This window comes from Sceloporus occidentalis, unplaced genomic scaffold (assembly GCF_023333645.1).
Source record: "Sceloporus occidentalis isolate IW3139 unplaced genomic scaffold, rSceOcc1.0.p SCAF_5, whole genome shotgun sequence".
Classification (NCBI taxonomy): Eukaryota; Metazoa; Chordata; class Lepidosauria; order Squamata; family Phrynosomatidae; genus Sceloporus; species Sceloporus occidentalis.
In genome coordinates, this window is record NW_028316985.1 from 143205180 (window position 1) to 143229014 (window position 23835).

At 37.8% G+C, this 23835-nt stretch overlaps 1 protein-coding gene across 3 annotated transcripts in view; it reads right to left on the reverse strand.

Moving 5' to 3' along the window:
* ARHGAP10 (Rho GTPase activating protein 10) overlaps positions 1-23835 on the reverse strand; it is a 130271-nt gene that overhangs the window by 4731 nt on the left and 101705 nt on the right. For all 3 annotated transcript variants that reach the window (XM_089525712.1, XM_089525714.1, XM_089525713.1), the window contains 3 exons: positions 15848-16007; positions 8509-8643; positions 6996-7087 (listed from right to left, as the gene is read on the reverse strand). In XM_089525712.1, coding sequence (XP_089381838.1) covers positions 6996-7087; positions 8509-8643; positions 15848-16007 — 387 coding nt within the window. The remainder of the gene's footprint in view (positions 1-6995; positions 7088-8508; positions 8644-15847; positions 16008-23835) is intronic.

Below are 23835 nucleotides of genomic sequence, written 5' to 3' on the forward strand. Positions count from 1 at the left end.
GGCCCCAACATGAATTATTTTTTCGTTCACATGGACACTAGGGTAGCATGGGCAGAAGCCAAAGAAATACTTGTATGGATCTGTATCTGATACTGAAAGAAAGAGAGTCCCTTTGCCTGTGTAGGATCTTACTGCTTCTCCTAAAGTGGTGTGGACCATACCTTTGTTCTGCCAGTCCCACACATTTAAAGTTTTTAAGAAATATGCAAACCATAATAGTTCAAGCAGTTATAAGGCAACACAGCTAACACTGTGTAAAATGGGCACTGCAGTGGGAATAGTTTGTAGGAAGACAGTGAAGCACTGACCTTTCTGTCTTTGAAGGCAGAAATAAGCAAAATAGTAGCACAACTAGTTATACGGGAGCTTATAGAAAAATAATGGTTCTCTGTGTTGTGGCTCTTCACTTTCAAATGCTAGAGCCAGGCAACTGAGGAACAGTACTGCTTATGCACATATTTTAAAAGAAAAAATTCTAGATGACAGATACATACATTAATCCACACAGCTTCAAAATCAGAAAATGGATCTCTACAATGATGTCAAAAATTGAAAATGCATCTCGTAATGGAAGGGTTTGATTAAAGTTTGTCAAAAAGGAACACATAGAAAAATACCCTTCTCAAATGGAAACTTTAAACTACTGTTAATAATTAACATGCCATTTATCCTTTTGTCATTTTCACTATATGATTATAGGGTATGAGCACATTTCAAATGGTATGCTCTAACATCACCACAAATGGTCTCCAAAAAGTTCCTTTACAGCAGCCATGACTCTTAACTAACACACACACACACACACACACACACACACACAGAGAGAGAGAGAGAGAGAGAGAGAGAGAGAGAGAGAGAGAGAGAGAGAGAATGCATCCATTACACGGATTTTAAAATGCATACATTCTCTACTTTAATCTCCTTTTAAAGGTTAAACAATCACTGCTAATTATTATTTTATGAGTTAAAATAGTTAACCCAGTCCAATTTAGACTGAAAAGCTCTGGCAGAGAAGTAGCAGAACATATATATTATTCACACTCACTAGTGCTATACAGTATCATTGCTACAAATGGCACTTTGCAGAGTCACAATAAAAAAATCCAAGTGCTGTACACAAGACAGTAACACTCAAAGCAGGAAAAAGCAACCAAGAAGAAGAAAGTGGTATGGATATCAAGCAGAAAAGATGTATTGAGTTCACTGTTACATACTTAGGGTGAGTTTCAGTAAGGGATGAGAATGAAAGCAAGCATTGCTATTGAAGGTTTTGCTTCAGAGATCTGAGCAGCATCCACCCACATCATCAATCTCCATTTTGGTTCAACTTCCAACCAGTTCTGATTCATTTATGTTTCAAAATTTTGTAGCAATAGCATGTACATTTCTATACAGTTTATCAGTGAACTCAGTACTCTCTAAGCAGTTTACAATGTGTAAGCAAATTGCCCCCAACAAGCTACCAACCTATGAAAGGATGAAAAGTTGAGTGGACCTTGGAGCCCTCCTCTAGGATCTAACTTACAACGTTGTGGCTGCAGCACTGGCACTTAACCACTGCACCACCAGGGCTTGTAACTGTTAAATCCTGCTATTAGCCCTGACTAAAGTCATTACATCAATTAGCTTTACCTATGTGCTGATTTGTCATAGGATTCAGTGGATCTAAACTAACTGGAAGTAAACAACAGAATTTCAGCACTAGTGTTATTAATTTTCTCTCTCTCCGGTTCTGTTGTTACAGCATTTAATGCCTACTTATTTTCCTAGTGGATTTGATTTCTGATAATTAAATCTACCTTGTCCCTGGTTACTATATCACCAGTATTTCAAGCGTCTTACTCCTGGATTAGGTTTTCTTCTCTTTTGTATATATCCTACCCTGGAAAAAAGATTATGGCTCTCAGAAATGGAGTGAACAATCCAAATCCCTTGCTGACTTCCTTGAATCTTTCAAATCCCTTAGTTACATATTTATAAATCTCACTTTGATTCAAATACAAATATCATCCTCTAAACATAACTGTGCATGTGCATGGAGAATGTGCACCTTATAAACATTACATGCTCTACAAGTCTATATGCACCAAATCACACTGGAAGTCTTGCACGATTTTCAGTCTCATGAGACTTCCCTCAGGTTCTTGCATGAGATTTGGGGCAAAATCTCACCGAAATCCCGTGATGACTGTCGTATTGGTGCACCACCACCCCCCCCCCCCCCCAATGCCGGGCAGTGTCAAAATAAGTCTTCTTTTAAAGGTAATAGTACAATAAAAGATAAACCTCGGTTCCTTTCATCCAGGCAAATATGAACAGGCTCAAAGGCAATGAAGAGATATCTCTTTACTATGAAGTTTAAATCAGCAGTTTTGTCATTCATACAAACTACTTGTAATAAACAGCCACTGAAGGGCTACGCAATGACCTGACCTACTGCCCTTCCCCTTCTGCAGAATCATGGTAAACCAACAAATCTGAGATCCAATCAGCTAAGATCCACTTTGGATCTACTTCAGTATCTTCTCTGTTATCTTAACCCAAGTCCTGCAGCCCATATTTCACCTGTACAAAAAGTATGTAAAAATAGCTTGGTGGTTTTAAATCTCCCCACTCAAGGTTTCCCACTTTAAAATAAAAAAATGTGGAGGAGGATAAAGACAGAAGAGACGAAAGGGATAGTAAGAAAGGGGGAAATAAAATAAAAAAGAGAAGAGTGACATAAAATCCTCCTTAATGGAAGAGGCACCTCATGTCAGACCTAATTTAACAGTTATTTTAATAGTTGATACTAACAGTATGTCAATTTGATTGATGCATTGTCACTTAGATAGTTAAAGTTATTGGTAGAGCAGGAGAAATGATGTATTATTATCTTAATTCTTCATTTGAGGGTTATTAAGGTGTAGGGGAATTTAAACTGAGTGATGAATTTGAATTGATTCCATGGTGTCTGAATGCAGTCTAAGTGCATTAAGGAAATAGACAATGAGAAAAGGGGTAAAAAGATGCATCTTTTTGGAGGATAGTTGAAGGACAATTGTGAACAGTTTCATGGCTTTATTCGACGATGGATTGAACAGTGACCTGAGACCAACTAAACTGAGAGGAAAGCCTAGGATAATCCATTTTGCGCAGTAAGGAAGCAGGTGCAGGTCATGTTATCCTGACACTATATTCTCCCAGTAGTTCTAATTTTAAGAATCCAGGCAGATTGAGCCTTTTCTCCCCTCCATCACATGCAGTGAGTATATAGCTCTGGTAATAGGGGAACTGAACCAATGTGATACGGTGGTAGGACTAGAAACCTGGAGATCAGGGTTCGATTCCCTTTTCAGCCACAGAAACCTGCTGGGTGAACTTGGGTGACTCATACACTCTCAGCCCCAGAAAACTTTGTGATAGGTTCAGCTTAGGGTTGTCATAAGTCAGAAATGACTTGAAGGCACATAACAGCAGCAAATGGGGGGACTGGCAAATCACTCCAGAGTATTCCTAAAAATACCTATGAAATCATGGAGCCGTCATAAGTTGACAGATGACTTGAAGGAACACACACAAATGCTACAATGTTGCTAAGGCCACATATTAAATATTTGCAGATGTAGCTAAGATTGTGTGGTTCTGAATCACATCACTGACAACCCAACACTTCCCAAAAGGCACAACTGGGGATCAACAGTTTCTAAATGTGGTCTTAGTAATTTGGGAAAAACACAGAGCCAGAAGCTCCTGCAGCTAAGATATAATTTAAGTGTAATACAACAGGAAAGGTCTTGCTGCATCTCTCCATTTCCTTTTGAGGAACAGGCAGAAGGTGTGACAAGCCTGGAAATGTTCTAAATTCCTGTATTGTGAACTATGTGCTTCAATACTCTTGTACACAGATCTGACTAGAAGAGTTCTTCACAGATATGGTAAAAAATCCCACTCTTACACTAATTTAACTTGCTTTTAAGGGAAGGCTTTGAAGAAAGTAAACATTTATCTAAATCCTCTTTTATCACACATGACAATATCTGCCTGCAAGGTAACTTTTGACAAGAAACATCTATACCAAGTATGTTTCCGTAATGGTAAATATATAGGCCAGGTGTATTAGAAGAAAGGGAGAACAGGAGTGGAAATGACACAGGGAGAGAGAGGCCCACACCTTTTTATCTACAGCAACAAAAATGATAAAATCTGGGCCAGATTTCTCAATTAAATATATCTTTGCACATTTCAGCAACAAGCTTGATGAATATTTCTGCTTTAAAACATGCTTTTTCTTCTCTGTTCATCTAGAAAAAATAGGGGCTTTTTCTGGGTTCTTTACTTGTCTAAGCCTGCATAAAAATGAACAAAATAACTTGCCAAGAATCTGGGTGATGAAAAGATTAAGTTTATGAGAAACTTCTCCAAATTATATTTTTGGGAAGCCAGTAAGGAGCACTACAGGAGGAAAAGACACTATTTTAATGTTTTAAAATGTGACTTTTTCTTCAAGTTGCTTTCAATAGCCCAATTTTATTGGGTTCTCCATGAATCTAAAATCAAAGTGTAGAAAGCTCAGTGCTTTCTCTCAATATAACAATGGGGAAATTCAGGTCTGCAAGTAGTCATCCTATCTGGCTGCCTTCTCTGTGTGGCTCCATGCTGACTGACTGCTGCCCCAGTCCTGAGGGCAACATCAATCAGAGGTGAAAATCTCAGCAGATAAGGCTAAGGTGTGGCTCAAAGAATTTCCTAGGAGATGAACATAGTAGCTGGTTGCCTTCATCAGCAGCAAATATTCTTACAGCACTGGGGTATTCTGCTTAAGAGGGCAGCATCAGATGTTACAGAGGATTTGGAGTTGCCTTTGTCTCCCTCTAAGGCGGAGAGAGTACGACTTGCGCAATGTCATCCAGTGGGTTTCCATGTTCAGTGCTCAAACTACTACACTGTGCTGGATCAAGTAGCAAGTATGCAGAAGCTATTTAAAACAACAGCTTTGAACAAGGGTATCCAGTGTCACAAGTTATCCACGAGGACACTCGTTGCCTTCTGTAAAGCAGAATTTTCTGGTAAAGAAAGCTGCTGCATCGCAGTTAGCAGTTTTCAGACCACTAGCAATCTACCATGGCTTTAGGTTGTCTTTGGGTGTGCAGCTTCTACCTTTAAACCCCTGGTGTCAGGTCTCCTTGACATTGAAAATGGAATGAACAGTAAACAGACATTTTTGATTGCTTTCTGTACAAAAATACCACCTCATCTTTTCATGACAATCTGCCACAGCCCCGGACTTAGCCCACCAACAACTATAGCCTTCCTTAATGTGCCATGCTCTACTTCCATTGTTATGTCCTCTACTGAGATATCCTCCTGCCTGCTCATTTGCCACCTGTTGTGAATTCAGCACATTACAAGCCTGGTTTATTTTGCCTCCTTTTCAGACAGAGCTGCAGCAGCCAGGAATGTAGAAGTAAGTGCATATTTGTGTGTGCTGGATCTTGCTGCTTCTCTTGGACTGCAAATACAGGACCTCCAAAAGAAGCTGTAGTTAGGTGGACATTTAGTATATTCTGCAGGAGAATTCTGTGTTGTGTAGATCAGATTAGGGTCAGATAGTGAAGCCAATGGTACTGAAGCACATGAAATGATGTCCTTTGTGGCTGTGAAAAGAGTCCTGTGTTTTATGACAAGGTCAACCATGTTAATGGCTGCCTCCTAGAGAAGGGCTTTAAGATGCAAAGCCCTGTTCAGACGGGCTTGGTAGAAAAATGCAAGTACTCATTCATAACACAGGCCCTCCTTGTGCAGAGTAGGCACTTAGAATGGCTGTTCACCTGGGAGACTTTCTTTCTCCAAGAGACACACCTGTTAAAGTATACTGTAGATGCCATAAACTGGAGAAGAGTCAAACATCTGAAGAAGAGTAGCTAATCCATGAAGTTCCCTATGATGCAGCTGCGATGAAGGATGAAAGAGAACTGAGGACATGTGGTATGGAGTGGGGTGAGCCTTCAGTTCTAAAAGCTCTAGCTCTAAATGTTTCCAAAGATAGTGTGTGCAGGCGCAAAGAATCCCATATGTGTGCGTGACAGAGACAACAAAGAAGAACCAAGACTTCACTTTTCTACTTCAAGCTGAACTGAGAGACAAAACATATACATTCAGCTATTTAAATAATTAAGCAACTTCCTATCATTAGGAATCAATGCATTCAAAACTGGAACTTGTGCCAGGTTGACTGGTAAAATAATAGAATTAATGTTTTTACTGGCTGAAAAGAATAGCAAGTGGATACTTACAAATGACTCAGAAGTAGGAAAAAACTTGTGAAGGACTCAGGGGTAGGAAGAAGAATACAAATTTGAAACATTAACTGAAACAAAATGTGGCTTGTTTGAATGTCTATAAATTGTATCTTGGATTGTTCAACAGATCAAAGTTGAACCAAACCTATGGTTTAGTCCAGACGAAGATAAAGCCATCCTCTTTCACTAGTGATTCAACTAGCATAATTTTATTTCCATTCCTTATGCACACTTTCAATTTTATTATACAAAATCATTTTATATGTTATTTCCTCCCAGGAACAGTTGCTTATCTCCATAATTTTAATACTAACTACATAGCTACCTATCATAACACATTTAAAGTTAGCAGTTCCAATTGTTCCATTCAATTTGTTGCAATGTGTCCTGTAGACTTTGGGACATCTCTCTTCTTTTTTAAAAAAATCTGATCTTAAGTGGCTCAAGTTTTCAAAATAAGTAAAATGCTTTACTGTTATACTTTAAACATTCAAAAACTAACAAAGACCCACATTACAGCAGTAATTTTTGATGTTAACTTTTGTTAGGCTTTTGCTTGGTCACAGTCTCAGGTAATACACACATGCATGCACAAATATACAACAGGAATATACTGCAATTTGGAGGGGAGATTATTTATATGTGGTCCCCTTATGTTTTGCTACATTTAATGTTTTTGCTGGTTTATTGCTTTATAAAAGCTAAAATACTTACCATCCTCAAAAACTGCCCCAGTTTGAAAAGACAGTTCAGAGCTATGCTCTGCCTCACAAGGGTATACAGCTCTTGCTTTTCTGCTGACAACGCTGAAAAAGATCAGTGCATTTTTTGTTAGTGCTTAAAAAAAAGCCCAGTAGTGCTTACTGGATCAGTATACATCAGGTACATTTTGAAATAAAACTAAGGGTAAATATTGTCTACACAGTCCATGATGGGGGGAAAACAGTTTCAAAAGCTCAAGCATGTTCACCTGCTCAGATAGCAAAACTGTATCTACATGAAAAATCATCTCATTACCTCAGGGTAAATAAAATGCAACCCTCCAGATGTTGTTGGACTTCATCTCCCATCATCCCTCAACACTGGCTGTGCTGGCTAGAGCTAGATAATAATTTGCATTTAAAGTTGTAGAGAAGCCTATTTAACTAAAGTTATTTTTAAAATCCCACACACTTCAATCTGTGCAGCTTTTCCTTGAGGCATAGACACAGGTATGACTAACTGTACCTATATTTTTGTTTAAAAAAATCAAAAAGTGATTGTTGTCTTAAGTTTATAAAGTTACACTCAGGTTTTCACTGAAACAGCTGATCAGTATGAAACTAAACTGGAATGTGAGTAATTTGGCTATTGAATATGGTGAAATTAACATATACAGTGCCCGTGCACTCATGTAATTGCTGGTTGCAATTTGTTGTTTTTCAAAGAAAATGACAATAGAGGTTGGGGGAGTGAAGAGAAAACCAATAAAAAACTATAGCCCTGGTCACAGTATAAAAGCTGCTTTTACACCCAACAAGATGCACAGTAAATTTGCTTCACACAACCTTTTGCCTGCAGTGGCATGAAAAAATCACTTCATATACTGTTCGGATCTCAGCTGAAGTGGAGGGAGATAATAATAATAATAATAAAATTTTATTTGTATACCGCCCTTCCTATGATCAGGGCGGTGAACAACACATTATAATTACATGCAACCATATACAATAAAAACAAACTATTAAAAAAGCTAAAAGATATCTTTACTTCTCACACAATTCAGTTTCATTCATGCTTCCTCACTGTGGATGGAGCTGTAGTTAGGACTCAATATAGAGTAGTCTATGGCAGTGCTACTCAAGTGTGGTCTCTGGATCTGTGTTCTTAAGCCATCATTTGTTAGTCCTGGGGGGGGGGGGGGAAGCAACTGTAGCAAATGGGCACAAATATTGTTCTAGTCTCCTGTCACACCATGAAAAAATAACTCCTGGTCTGCCACACCAGATAGCCTGAGAAACATTGGTCTAAGGTATTTTTAGACAGACTTCCTCCACCACTTAAACCCAAAGATCTTGCTTGTATCACAAAAGTCAAAATGATTAGTCTGCCTCTATAGATAGTAAGTTAAATTTAAAGAAATAGTAAAGAAACATGGTTACCTGCATATTGCCTATTTTTAAAAAATAGCAAAAAGAGCACTAAAGACAGAAACATGGATGGGTATAAACAAACAGCGCAGTACTACCTTCCAGCTGGTCTGTCAGTCTCTTTGCCAGGGGAAGCAAAGGAGAATGGTGATAATGATGGTGCAACGGAAGTAGGTGCTGCACTTGACTGCATGTTTGTCCAGGAAACCATTGATGAGTGACTCTCACTAGAGCTGAAAGAAGGTATTTTCAAGAAAGGATTAACAATTTGTAATTTCAGGTCCACACCTTTATGAGTACAAGCTGAGTATCCCTTATCCAAAATGTGTGGGACCAGAAGTGATCCGCATTTTGGAATATTTGCATATACATAATGAGATATCTTGCAGATGGAACCCAAATCTTATGTAATTCATACATCATATACACATAGCTGAAAGGCAATTTTATACATATTTTTAATAATTTTGGGCAGGAAACAGTTTGTGTACACTGAACTATCAGAAAGCAAAAGCACCTGTGGAAAAAAGTTCTGGATTTTGGAGCATTATGATTTTCAGAGTAAGGTTACTCAACCTGCAGTTGGATTAAATTTTTACATCAATGAAATCACTGAAATTGTTTGCATCCTATAATACATGTTTTGTGCTTCTGAGATGCCTTTCAGTACATACCACCAATTATACATGAAAAAGTTATAATAGCAGTAACTGTTCTAGCATGGGAAAAATGCTGCTTTAGATCATGTAGGCAAATAGGTTTTTAGTGTTTCTTGAGCTACAATTTTATTGCTGTGCATGAACCACTGCATGCTCTTATAACAAAATGAAGAAGCTGAGTTAAATAATGAAGTTTATACAGAACAAGGTTAGTTGGTACCCAATGTGATCTTATCGAAGTCTGAGAACATCAAACAATTGCTAATATCATCTCTAATAAAGAGTTACAAACTGTTATATTGCCACGCACAGCAGTTAATTTCCTGAGAGATATGGATAATTTGTCCATCCTAGTTTTGGTCTCGTTTTTTTAAAAAGGGATTCCTTTGTCTTAGATAAACTGCAACACTGTTCCATGGTAGAAATGGAAGAGAATGTAAGGTTTATTGCTATGGGATGCCATGCAAGTTCTAGTCTCTAGTCTAGTCTGAAGTGAAAGGATAGAAGGAGGGCCTTATGGCATATTGTTTTACTTATTATTATTATTATTATTATTATTATTATGTAAAACAATATGCCATAAGGCCCTCCTTCTATCCTTTCACTTCAGGATGAGTATCCTTTCTCTGAAAATTATTATTATTATTATTATTATTATTATTATTATTATTATTATTATTATTTATAGCCCGCCCAAACACAAGGAATCCGGGCAGGTTACAGCAATAAAAATACAGAGAATACAATACAATAAAATACAATAAAATACAATAAAATAAGATTAAAGAGAGTGGCGTAAGTCACAGAATTCACATCTAGACCTGATGGAACTGGGCCTGTCTTTTTCACTCCCTCCCAGGTCTGATGATGACAGTTGGTATGGAGGAACAGTTCTTCTTCTTGAAGTAAGAATTTTATTTAATTTTAATTGAATTCTTCTCATGAAATTTAAGAGAAGAATTGGTGGACAGAGCAACATAAGTCACAGTAAACTGGGAGAGGAACTAGGAAGGGAAGGCCTGCCAGAAGAGATCCGTCTTAAGAGCCTTCTTAAAGGCTGTAAGAGTAGAAATGTGGCGGATCTCCTTTGACAGATCATTCCATAGCTTCGGAGCAGCAGTGGAGAAGGCCTTCTGAGTAACTGAGGTTAGTCTAGATTTTTTTTGGATGAAGTAGATTCTTCATCAAAGAGCTTAGAGTGCGGGACAGACAGTAAGGAAGAAGGTGTTCCCTTAAGTATTTTGGACCCAAGCCATGAAGGGTTTTAAATGAAATCACCAACACCTTGTACCATGCCCAGAAACTAATTGGCAGCCAGTAAAGGGATTTCAAAACCGTTGTTATGCGATCATTACGAGAAGTACCTGTAATTAACCTGGCTGCCATATTTTGTACAAGTTGAAGTTTCTGAACTTGGTACAAGGGTAGCCCCATGTAGAGAGCATTACTGAAGTCCAATAGAGAGGTGATCAGCGCATGTACTGCTGTTTCAAGGTCTCCCAGTTCCAGGAAGGGGCGCATTCTAGATGATTTGTAGTCTGCTTCATTTTAAAGACCCTAAAAAGGGGTCCCCACCCACCCACTGCTATAAATAGAATAATATGTCACTTTATTAAATCTTAACTCAAGTTTCCCCTTCCTAAATTGACCTAAGCCATATCCTAAAACAGAGAAAGAACCAAGAATGTTATCATTTGTTTCTGCAGTACAAGATTGGGCTATATATTGGGCTACAGGAATTATCGTAAATACATTCACATGTCATTCAATGGCATTCAAATTCAGTATGTCAAGTGACAGTGTGTATTCCTCAACTATTATCTAAGGGTATGCTGCAAATTGAATACCATATAGGAACAGATCCTTTCCAACAGGCAAAATAAATCCTAACAAAAGCAGACACCTTTGAGCTTCATTCTGCTTTCTCCTTTGCTTTATGAGAAATTCAGTCTTGCTGTAGAGAAATCACTGCAGTGCTCCTGTCAGATACAGCTTGTGGATATATATATGAAGAGTTCATGGCCTACAATGCGGCAAAGAAAAGCTCTGTTTCTAAAAAGAATGTTGTGAAATCTCTTTGGATGCAACTATAAAGCATGCTGCCCATCAAATATCCACATGGACTGTTTGCAATTCATTGTCGTTTTCAAAATCTGTATTTCCATTTCAAAACAAAAGTCTGCATTCAGCAATAATATATATATATTCAGATTTATGAAAAATCTCATTGTCATGCATTTGGCTCACACGATGTCTAAACAAATTCCTGAATTACAAGTCCCTTGATTTACAGTAAATTTAGAGTAACTAAATGTACAGGTGAAAAAGTTAGGAAGTTATATGAAATATTTTACAATCATGGGTACATGGAAAGAAAGCTAAAATGGAAGAAATATTATCTGCAAAGAGGAAAACTGTCAATCATCTTCCTTTGACAAGGAAAATTATTGTCTTGTATAGCTCAGCTGGGGGGGGGGGCGGGAGGGAGGGATAGGAAGGTTATAAACTATAGCTAGAGATCTGCACTGACATTCAGGAGCCAATTCCTGAATGTTTAACTGACTTGTTCCTAAGGTAACGCTGATAAATAAAATCCTCTTATCTGAAGAATCAGTGAGCAAAGAAAGAAAAAGGGAAAGGCCATGGAAAGAATCTACACTACCTCTGCAGAAAAAACCATGCCCCTCTCAAAGAGCTGCCCTAGTTTTTTGGATTCAAAATCAGCATGCATCAGGAGCAGAACTCCATTTGGCTTTAAAATGCTGGTTCTACACAACTCATATAATCTACTTTAAATTCAATAAGCAAGCCAATACCTTACAGACACTAAGAAAGAGACTTTTCTTGCCTATTAAATGTTCTGTGATCTGTGTGAACATACAAATATTTGGATGGGAATAGGGTCAAGAAGACATTGCATCCCTGAATATCTTTGTTGGAATTCTGCAGAAGTGGCTCTCAGGGCCACAGTAGGACAACCCAAATACTTGGGGGAAGGGTAAGACAAGCAGGATTGCTGAATATCCGAGTCATGTACAAACCTGTACACTTATAAGAAAAGGCATGATCAGTACAGATTGTAACAATAGTGTATTTAAATGTAGACTGCAACTTTCTAGTATATCAGCTAACACATTAGCACAAGGATCTTTTGTGCTCGACTAGTGACAAATTTGAAGCATAAATCTAGAGCAGTTGTCTAAGCCAAAACATTTTAAAATGGCAATTTGCTGCAAGAAAACAAAGGACACATTATTTATTCTAGTAAAAAACAGATTTTAAGGGGTTGCTTTCTTTGGTGAACTCTTTGTTATTTATGACATGAAAAACAATCTTGTAAGAAAGATGTTTTGGGGATACCTGAAAAGAACATTATTTTTAAAGTTACCTACCCTCTAAAAATGGCAGTTTCTGCAATGATCTGCCATTCCTCAAATATTTAAAACTATTGTTTGAATGAAATAGTAACATTTCTAACTGCAAAACGGAATAGCATTAACAAAACTGGGTAAAAAACATGGGGTTGCAAAGATATATGAGAGCACGAATAAAAAATGATAACCAACAACTAAACTCATTTGTGGCCAAAGCACCAATAACCGTTTCTCCTGTCCTGTCCGTCCCCCAAATATTCATAGAATCATAGAATTACAGAGTTGGAAGAGACCACAAGGGCCATCCAGTCCAACCCCCTGCCATGCAGGAAATCACAATCAAAGCATCCCCATTGACAGATGGCCATCCAGCCTCTGTTTAAAGACCTCCAAGGAAGGGGACTCCACTACACTCCGAGGGAGTTTGTTCCACTGTCAAACAGCCCTTACTGTCAGGAAGTTCCTCCTAATGTTGAGGTGGAATCTCTTTTCCTGCAGCTTGCATCTATTGTTCCGGATCCTGTTCTCTGGAGCTGCAGAAAACAAGCTTGCTCCCTCTTCAGTATGACATCCCTTCAAATATTTAAACAGGGCTATCATATCACCTCTTAACCATCTTTTCTCCAGGCTAAACATCCCCAGCTCCCCAAGTCTTTCCTCATAGGACATGGCTTCCAGACCCTTCACCATTTTAGTCGCCCTCCTTTGGACATGCTCCAGTTTCTCAATGTCCTTTTAGAATTGTGGTGCCCAGAACTGGACACAATATTCCAGGTGAGGCCTGACCAAAGCAGATTACAGTGGCACTATTACTTCTCTTGATCTAGACACTATACTTTTACTGATGCAGCCTAAAATTGCATTGGCCTTTTTAGCTGCCGCATCACACTGTTGACTCATGTCAATCACGTTTCAAACAACACATATACCCTTAAGAGTAATGTGCTGAATCAAGCCTGCAGGACACCATGAATAGTCCCCCAACACATCAAATTGTTGGATGACATAAAAGTTCAAAGGCTTTGCTGAATAATTTCTGCATGATTCTCTTTTGTTTTTCACTATTTACAGTTCTCTATCTGGAAAAGGCAGCCCATTTTTATGCTGCTGAAAATTTAGTGGGGAAACAATGCACCAAGCTGGAATTCAGCACTCATTAAATATATATATATATATATATATATATATATATATATATATATATAAAATTTTCCACCCTCTATTTTAAGACTGTGTCACCCTAAATGCATGGGACTTCTAGAGCCTCCATTGACAGATGCAATCTATCTTAATTAATTTGGGGAATGTCTAGCTTGGTTTTGCAAGAGAGGGTAACATATGGAGGAATTAAGGATCAGCTATACTGGCAATAACTGACAGAGACTATGGGCATGAGGAACAACTTGACCTTTTATTACAAGAAATATAAAAGACACACACATAAAGACAACTCATTTAAACAACCAGCATGCAGAGATAACTGAAGTAGAAAAATGAGAGGGGTAACAGAGACTTATGACTGGATGAGGTAGTAGAAAAGGTTCACATAAAGCTAAAACGTATGCAGGTTTTGGGAGGTGGACAAAAACAAAAGTACTCAGACTGAGGCCTGAGGGTGACAGTCACCAGGCATGCAGGGGGGGCAGACTGCAGCAAAAATATTACATTTGGAGGGTGGTGGTGGTGATATTGATTACCCTTAAAGCCAACCCCAATTCATAGAGGTTCCATGCAAAACCAAAAGCTTGACTTTCTCTCAGCGGAATCAGAGGTTTCCAAAGTAAGGAGTTTGTTTGATATTCAGGAGATGAGATTTGATTTTGATCTATGATGCTTCACGGACTTTACAACACCTAGACAAGATCTGGAGTTGCCTGGAATGTGAGGGCAGGAAAGGGGTGTTAAGGAATACACAAAAGATGAAGTGGAGATTCTTGACTTGTCTGATCTGGCAGAACTCATGTTTTGGCTTTCAGTTTCCATCCAAAATGCAGCATGGGAGGGAGGTGGCACTCTTCCAGAAAGCTTCTCCATCACCACACCTTTCCATATGGCTGGGTCTATGTATCATTCACACTATTTATTTCAGTTCTATGTATGCCATCACAACCGTGTTTGCTCATCAAACTATAGATGGATATTACGGAATTGTCAGATACCTGCAACTATGTCACAAGATAATTAAGATATGGCTACCATTGCTATATGGGAAGTTGCTTGTTGATAGCATGCATACTGTCATGAAAGATGATCATGCCTATCTATTTTGTTTGGATTTATGTATAGTCTGAAGAATACAGATGACTAGGACCTGAGGCAGCAAAGCATTCTTAAGTACCTATCAATTTCTACACAGGAGGAAAAAGTTGTGTCCCTTGTTGGAAAAAAAGGTGAGACATAATCAAAGAAATAAAAAATATATGTAGGAATGGAACTTCACACTCTGACTGTAGGCTCTCCAGAACAGCAGTTTTAGAAGCATTAAAAACAGACAAATCTGACTGAATAGGTGAGGTCTTTATCTTAACACAAGAAAGAGCAAAAGCCATAATGGTAACTTTTTAACAAAGCAATCAGCTATACAGGCTTCCTTCTGGGCACTTTGAATGCCTGTAAAAGATTCGCTCCTTTAAAAAGTCTTAGTATGATTCACTTTCTACAAAAGGTTCAACCCAGAATAGAATGTTTCCCTGGGCTACACAGCATAGAAACACTATTGCAACTGCACCAGTCTTCAATCTTCCACTGTGACTGCCACTGTGATTCCACATTTCTCTTTTCCAAATGATTGCACAGAGGACTGAACTTTTAGATTCAGTATTACTAAGGGGTGGGGGAAGAGATATTACACTGCATGTACTACTTTCACTCTAATTCTCTAATTACAAAAGTGATTTTTACTTGCATGCTTATTCTAAAATATTTTGATGCCCTTTCTCTATTATCATTTCATTTGCATTTAGATGGCTAAATTTTCTAATATGTAAGAATCTACATTAATTTTATCAAACATAATGGTAGGATTCAGATATGTGTATATGCATCTAGTCTAGTAGAAATTAATTCTTCTGCCTCTTCTGTCCCCCAACAATCTCTCTAAGCCCCAAAAATCTTACATATACATATGGTCAGGGGAACTTACTAAATGGGGAGAGCTGCAAGAGGTAGAAGTATGATTTCCCAAATTTGGACAGAAGGACATTGCACAAGTTGTGGCCTTTAGATAGCAGAAGACAGAACCAGCTGCAGTATGTTATGTTTTTTTAATTTAGTGGTTTCTTAATTAGAAACAAGAGAAATGTGTATCATGAGAAACTGAGCCATTGTTTCTACTTTCTCTTTGTTACAAAAAATCTGTATGTTAAATAGCAAACCAGCCTTTGAATAGAAATGTTACTACTTACAGAGGGGTTGCCCAATCTCCTGTATCACCACTGTCACTTATAAGATGGTTTTTCTGTCCGTCTGGAGGACTGTTGGGAGCAGCAGTTGTTGGAGATTGAGAAGAAAGGGAATCCGTACTACCAGTGGGTGTGCATTCCTTGCGAAGATTAAAACTGTCATCTGAGGAATGAGTAACAAATATATTGTTATTAAAAGAAAAAAGTACTAAATTGTAGCACGATACTTATTATACAAAAGATAAAGAACTATTTACCTCTTGAAACATATTCCATTGATCTTTACTACCCTAACTTAAGAATGGCTTCAACCTACAAGTAAATTTAATTAACCATGAAACTGCTGTTCACTAGAACCAGAGGAGAATCAAGTAACAATTTTTCACCCATAAAATTAGCATACTAACATAACTACAACATCATCAGGATACATTTTCTGGATAAACATTGAGGATAATCATCATTAGATTCCACTTAGCTACTCAGATGCATAATTAATACCTAAATCATCATATGAATATCAGATGTGCAACAACAGTTTGAAGCTAAGGCCATGTACTTTACTTCATTATCCTTCACTCAATGACTACAGGCAGACTATGTGAATGCTAAGTGTTATTTTCTGAGTACTTCTGACAAAGGCAAGTTAAAGCAAATATTGCTCTCAAAGAAAGTATATTATTCAATTCAACTTTAGTATTTTGTAGATCCCATTATAAATTAGGAATGGTGGATATAGAAAATTGGCTAAACCAAACCACTGTTGAAATTATTTTTGAAGTAGTTTCTTGCATTATTTTTTTTAAAAAAAAAACCCTATAAGATTCAAAATAGTTGTTTCTTCCTCTTATAAAGGAAGGGAGGCAAGAGCTTGGCACATCACATAACATTCCTAAGTATGAAGGGTTTTCCCTCTCACTGTTATCTCCTACATTTAGATTATTTACAACAACAAGTTTTATCTGCATCTTTGCATTTAGAGATAATTAAGAGTGAAATTATGAATCCAAAAATAACAGGAAAGCCTGAGGAACAGAACAGTATAAAGCATTTGTAGATCTTCTTATTCCATATCATGTATATGTAGAAGCTTTTATATATGGCTCTTCACTATCTTTGCTATATAATGCTTATATTATTGCAATTCCTAAACATGGCAAAGACCTCTCCCAATGTACAAATTATAGGCCTACTTCTCTTATAAATGTTGATGACTAAGATATTAAATGCTATCTTTGCTAATACACTTCAGGAGGTTATTAATTCCCTGGTTCACATAGCCCAGGTGAATTTTATCAAAAATAGGAGACTGGCAATCTTAGACTGGTTGTTGACTTGATTGCTTTGCAAAGTGACAAGTCTAATCAGGCTATGCTCCTTTCATTAGATGCTTAAAAAGCTTTTAAATAAATATACTAGCAATCTACCTTTGTTACTTTGGTTTAATTTTGGTTTCCTTCAGAATTTTTGAACTGCATTGAAATGCTCTATTTGCTTCCAAGATCTTGAATACTGGCTATTTCACCCGCCCCTGTACCACCTGTCCTTGAGAGAGACTAGTCAAGGAGCTCCATTTTCTCCCTTGACACTTGATTTACATTTGGAACCTTTGGGTTTTAATATTGGGCCAAGTCTCAATATTCATGGGTTTGTGAATGATTGTTTAAATTATTTTTCTCTAAGCTGTAATTGTCTGTTTTGTCAAAACATGAAATTCACTTATGTTTCATATACACCTTATACACATCGCCTGTTGGTAATTTTATACACAATATTTTTTAATAATTTTCTGCATGGAACAAAGTTTGTGTACACTGAATCAATAGAAAGCAAAGCACTATCTTATCCTCCCGTGTGGATGATTCTGGAGTATTCTGGAACTCCAGACAAGGAAGACTCAAATTGTGCAGCATATAGATGTCAACTTCACATGGATAGCTGATCAACACTCCTAAAGATTTATGTATAAATTGTTTTTTCCAATGCATTTTCAGTTTACAATTTTTGCTGGCTTATTCTTTAAGTTGCTTTTACAAAAATACATGGAAAAAGTACATCAAATCTATTATCATGTTTCTAGGCATCTGAAACCCTGAACTTCATGACATCACAAGAATTCCTACAGTGACTGTGTTCTAGTCCTACACCTAATTTGGAGGGTCACAAGTCACAAAGATAATGATATTCCTTGAGGTTAAATAGTAATACATTACTTCTCTCATTCATGGGGTCAGTATGAATTGAAGTCGACTCGTCAACAGTTAACTACAATAGCAACAAAATAATGTAATTGTAAAAATTTGGGAAAGGCTCTTAAATTTTACATTTACTTTTAAAATTTAAGCATTTCCCACACCAGTAACAAAGGTACAAGTAAACCTTCTCAACATGCTTGTTTTATAATATAATATTACAATTGTTGCTGTGTGCCTTCACAAGTAGCTTTCATAAGGAACAGCTATCATGGGGTTTAATTGACAAGATTTGTTTGGGGGGGGGGGGTGCCATTGGCTTCCTCTGAGGCTGAGAGAATATAACATGTCCAAGGTCAGTGGATTTCCACGGCTGAGGGTGGATACAAATTCTAGTCTACCAGAGTCTTAGTCAAACATTTAAACTGCTATACCACGCCAGTTTCTATATTACAATAGTGAGGGAAACTGGAGAATTAGTTCTACTGATATATCTGTCCATTAAAAATAGGGGTGGGCAAAGTATACTTAGCCGTAAGAGCTGTTTTTGAAACCACTAATCTCTCCAGACTCTTCTTTTTCTAAAGGGGGGGAGGGTAGTGGAAATGAATTGCCTCTCCTTCAAGCCTCCTTTTAGATTGCACAGCCCTCCTGCACTTTTTAATTAACAATAATCTTTTTTAAAACCAGTAGACATCTGGCAATTTCATGTGGTGTGGCTTTATGCCATTTTTGGAGGTGCCTACAGTCCCAAGAAGGTGCGAGAGGCAGAAAATTGCCCCCTCACTCCAGATCAGCTGCAGTCCCCCATCACTACCTTAAGAAGTCACAGGGTATGAAATTTGGGCACTTTTATTAAGTCACATCATAATACTAAGAACAAAAACCCATTTTAAAAAGGTCAACAGACAATATGGGGAATTAGATTGTGAACCAAGAGACACAAATTAGGTTACAGTGTCAATACAAGTCAAAACAAATTAATTTAAACTGTGAAGTGGTACAGTTATATCATAACAGCAGCAGGCATCAAAGGGGAAATCTCTCACTCACTCTCAAAACACTCTGACATCCTGCAGAAGAAAACTGCACAGGAGGATTTTCTTTTCTTTTTTCTTTTTTGTACACCTATCTATTATTCATGTCAAATAACTAATACTAGCATAGGTTGCAATTCAGATGATGGGAAGAATGATCATTAAGGCAGATAAATTGTTGACAATATTTCAGCTGTACCCTCCTCTACAGACACTGTTCAAAGGCAACTAAGAATTACTCAGATGTCAATATTACAGGAAAGAAGGAAACAGTATTAATTTGGACTGTCTTCCTAGTACTCCACCTTCTCTTCTAAAAAGAGAAGACACTTGCTGACACTTAGATGGCACCTGTCGTGGTGCCATTTAAGTGTTAGCAATTTGGGTGGCAACAGAATTTTCTTCAGCCATTCAAATCACTTGCAGTTGGTGACACACCTCCTGCTTTTGTTGCTGTGGGTCATGTCAAAGAGGAATAGTGCAGTACAGACATTTACTCCATAATGTAAGCAGCTGTTCTACAAGGATGGCACTGGACTGGCATTTGGCCTCTTGAGAGGGCAGACTGCCAACCTGCAAAGTAATATGGCTTCCTTGAAGCCTCTATGAAATCATTTTGTTGTGTCTCAGGAAAACATCACTACCAGAAACCAGATTTATAAGAAATTTCTAGCTCTCCCTTATCAAAGCACCTATGTGAGAAAGATATGTCTTGAAGAAAGTGTTAAGGAAAATGCAACATGGGATATACAGTAGAAGAAATAAAACATGTATGTGAGAGTCAGTATGACTAAGTAAAAGCAATTAAGAAGCCACACAGGTGTAAAAGCTAATGTAATTTAGCAGTCCTGAATGCCAAGGACAGAAATGTAGAATGTACAATTGGAAACACCTGAGAATCATTAAGTGTACAAGGTGAGATGATGAAATCCTTGAGTATGGGTTGAACTATGAGAACCAATCAAAATGAGTGTACACGCCCACTGGGTGGAAACTGACTAAGTGGGTGGTGTTTGACAATGGCTATAATAATTGCTAAGTTTGCCAATGTATTTTGTGGGTAGTTGTGGAGTTTTGTGAGTAGTTTGGAGATTGTAGAGATTGTGATTTGTGAGGGCATTAGTATTTGTATATAGTAGAATAAAGTAGATCTTTTATATAAGACTACTGAGTTGTCTGGTGTCTTGAGTGAAGATACAAGAGCCAGCAGAATCCTGGAGAAGTGTGAAGACTTCTGTGGAAGAAGAGTGAGAAGGCTTGGAGAGTTTGTCAGGGTCTTCAGCCTATTCTCTGAAACTCTGCTGCTTTGAAGAAAAGCACTAACCACTGACCAAAGCTGGTCAGCTCCGCTGCATAACAAGGTGGTGAGTTAGAGCCAGAGGTGAAGAGCTACAACTCCCATCATCCCTGACAGAAAGACCAACCTCTGAAATAAATTTTACTGAGAAGGCAGTCATGATTTTTGCATTAATCAAATAAATACTGTATTTACTTATCAACCACTTCAATAAAAGCAGCAACAACCTTTCTTTAAAAATATGAGTTTAAGAACACCATTTTGTTACGTCAGTCAAAATGCAGGCTTTGCCACGTACAAACCAAAAAGGTCTTATTATTGTTATGTAGGAAGCTAACTTTATAAAAAATATTTAAAAATTTAAAATCCTATGAAACAAATCAAATTACCAAATATCCCTTTTCCATTATAAAAAAAGGTTTCAAGAGGACACCAGATGGCCAACTCCTTCATTAAGACAAAAATTCCTTTCCAAACAAATGTCTAAAGAGCTATAATCTGCATTACATATTTTAACAAAAAATGTGTTTGATTTATTTAACACTAAATCACATATGGATAGCAAAGTTCTATTTATTTGTGACTCTTGCTTCCTGCTTTCCTTCCCTGGGTGTCAAAGCAGTCCACTATCCTCAAAAGAACTGTGGGGGTGAAGTGCTGAGATAGCTGCTTAGTGAGTGGATTTCCATGTCTTTGGCCTGGAACACATGGCCGCACTCCAGTGCAAAGGACCAGTTCAAAAAGATGCCAGAATAATCTGACTCATGGCCGTGCAGTTTGGGACCTGTGGCAGCAGCTAGCTTCGGGAGCAGGCCATGCGGTTGCCGCATGCCCGGCCCAATCGCAGCCAGAGGCCGCTCCTTCCCAGCTGCCTGCTCTGCATCATAGTCATCTAGCCCTGTTCTGATAACTGGACTTATACTAGTACAATAAGAGGCAGCAAGCTCTGCCTACATCATATAAGTTGAAGGAGCCCTGGTGGTGCAGTGGTTAAAATGCAAGTTCTGCAGCCATTCACAGCCACAAGGTTGTGAGTTCAATCCCAGGCAGGGCTCCAGGGTCCACTAAGTCTTGCATTCTTCCATATGTTACTAAAATGAATACCCAGCTAGTTGGGGGCAAATAGTGTACACATTTGTAAATCACTTAGGGAAGGTTTAAGTGCATTGATAAGCAGTATAGAAATGTACTTGCTATTGCTAATGCTATAAGCATTCAGGCATACTTGTAACATATCTGTTTTACTCTAATTGTCAGAGCACCCAAGTTTCTTGAAGGCAATGAGGGGCAGGTGCACCTTGCGTCCACTTAAGTGCTACACTTTTCACTTCACATATCAGCATTTATGGCTGTTTTTAATACTTTGAAGCAATCAATGCTTCTTTTATTATTACAATAGCTGTCCTTAAAATGCAGGAGTAGCTGTATTGACCATAAAACCAAACCTAAAATCCAAAACACACATTATGGTGATCCAGTTCTTAGGCCAATCAGAAGGGGCAAAATTCATGATGCTAATTTTAAAGCCCACAAACTTCTTCATCAGGCAGGAACAACTAAAAAACATCCCAGAGAAGAAAAATGGTCCACATCTTACTTGGTACACAGAGTGGAAATATTGAGGTTGAGAATCCCGCTCTAATCCATGCCAGCACTTTAGGCTGGCTTGTGCTACTAGCATATATAGATTCTTTAGGTATGGATTCTCCTCCCCCCCCCTATCTATCTATCTATCTATCTATCTATCTAATCACCTTCAGTCACATCATCTTTAGACTTTCACCATAGACTGCTGAAGCATATCTCTAACCTACTAAACAAAGTAACATGATAAAAGAGTAGATCTGGATGCTGTTATGTTAAGCCAATTTCCACCTACAAGAACCATGCTCTCTTTGTGCCTCTGTGGTTACTCTTGGTTCTGCTTAAGTGTTGTACCAATGTGTTTGCTTCTTCTTCTGAAATCTCAGCTTTGTTTCACTATGAAGTCAGGTTGTATGCCAGGAACATCTGTTCTTTAGTAGAAAGAACCAATTAATAGCTCAAAGCATTTCTTAGATTAACTGAAAGTGTATCTAGCCACACCTAAAAGCATCAAATAAAAAGAAATTACAGATGTGCAACCTCCTCCTACATGAACCCTCTCATCAAGGTATCTAAAAATAAAAGGATAAAAAAAAATCACAAACTAAGCAAGCTGTGGAAAACAGTTCACAGCAAAATCACAGATATTGTGTCAAGGTGTTAATTTAGATCTCATAATTAAAATGCCAAGATATGATAGATCCAGGGGTTACCATACAATAAGAAATCAGATACAAGCAGAGCAGGGAGTGGAACTCCATGAAAAGTGAAAAGTATAGTGACAAGTAGAAGCTCCAGCAATCAGAACATAGAAAGAGGGAGAAATATTGAGAAGAAGAAATATTAGTGAATAAAAAATGCAGGTAAGCCTACTATCCAGATTCTTCTGAACTAGAGAAAAGAGAGTGACCTACAAAGATAATAATTCAGATGAAGGGAAAAAATATTACACACATATCCACTCTTTGAGGTAAAATGTTCATGTAGAGATATATATGGTGATTTCTGGTAAGGCTATGCTAATCGCATACTAATAACCTACCTAGCAGGTTATTTGTCTAAACTGCAATCTAAATAGGAAAGCTGCTACAGAGCATATAGATCCAAAACTATTTTTATTTAGCTAGAGAAGAGACTGAGTACTATCAAGTGAACAGGGTATGGATATATGTAAACAGAGAGGGTTTCTTGAGAGAGATTTTCCTAAAACCTATTAAAAACAGGCAGTCTCTACATCAGTGGTTCCCAACCATCCTAATGCCGCGACCCTTTAATACAGTTCCTCATGTTGTGGTGACCCAAACCCATGAAATCATTTTCGTTGCTACTTCATGACTGTAATTAAATAGGTTTTCTCCAATGGTCTTAGGCGACCCCCATGAAAGGGTCACTCGACCCCCAAAGGGGTCCCGACCCACAGGTTGGGAACCACTGCTCTACATAATATTCTGTGATGATATGTTAAGGTTTCAGTACACCCTTTGACATGATCACTGAGTATTCAATTATCTGAAGAAGAATTTCAGTTACAGCCGTTAACCATTTTATGTATGCCAATTTAGAATTCCTCTTTAAACACACCCAGATATTTGAACTGCGAGGTATAGAACATTTAGCCCATAGGTCTGTTATAGCTCTTGAAGTACTGTTGGGACTTTTATTGGTATCCTCAAAATAAAAGGAATTGAACTTCATGGAGGAAAATTAGGAAGCCAGAATTTTGAAATGCTTAGAAAACAAAAAGTGTGATGCTTTCTCTTTAATTCTAAATGAACGTCAACAAAAGATTCAAAATCCAAAATGAACAGCAACAAACAAACAACTTAAGAGACATATTGTAGTATAGTCTTCAATGCCAAAATGAATGTTAGTCTTTAGGGT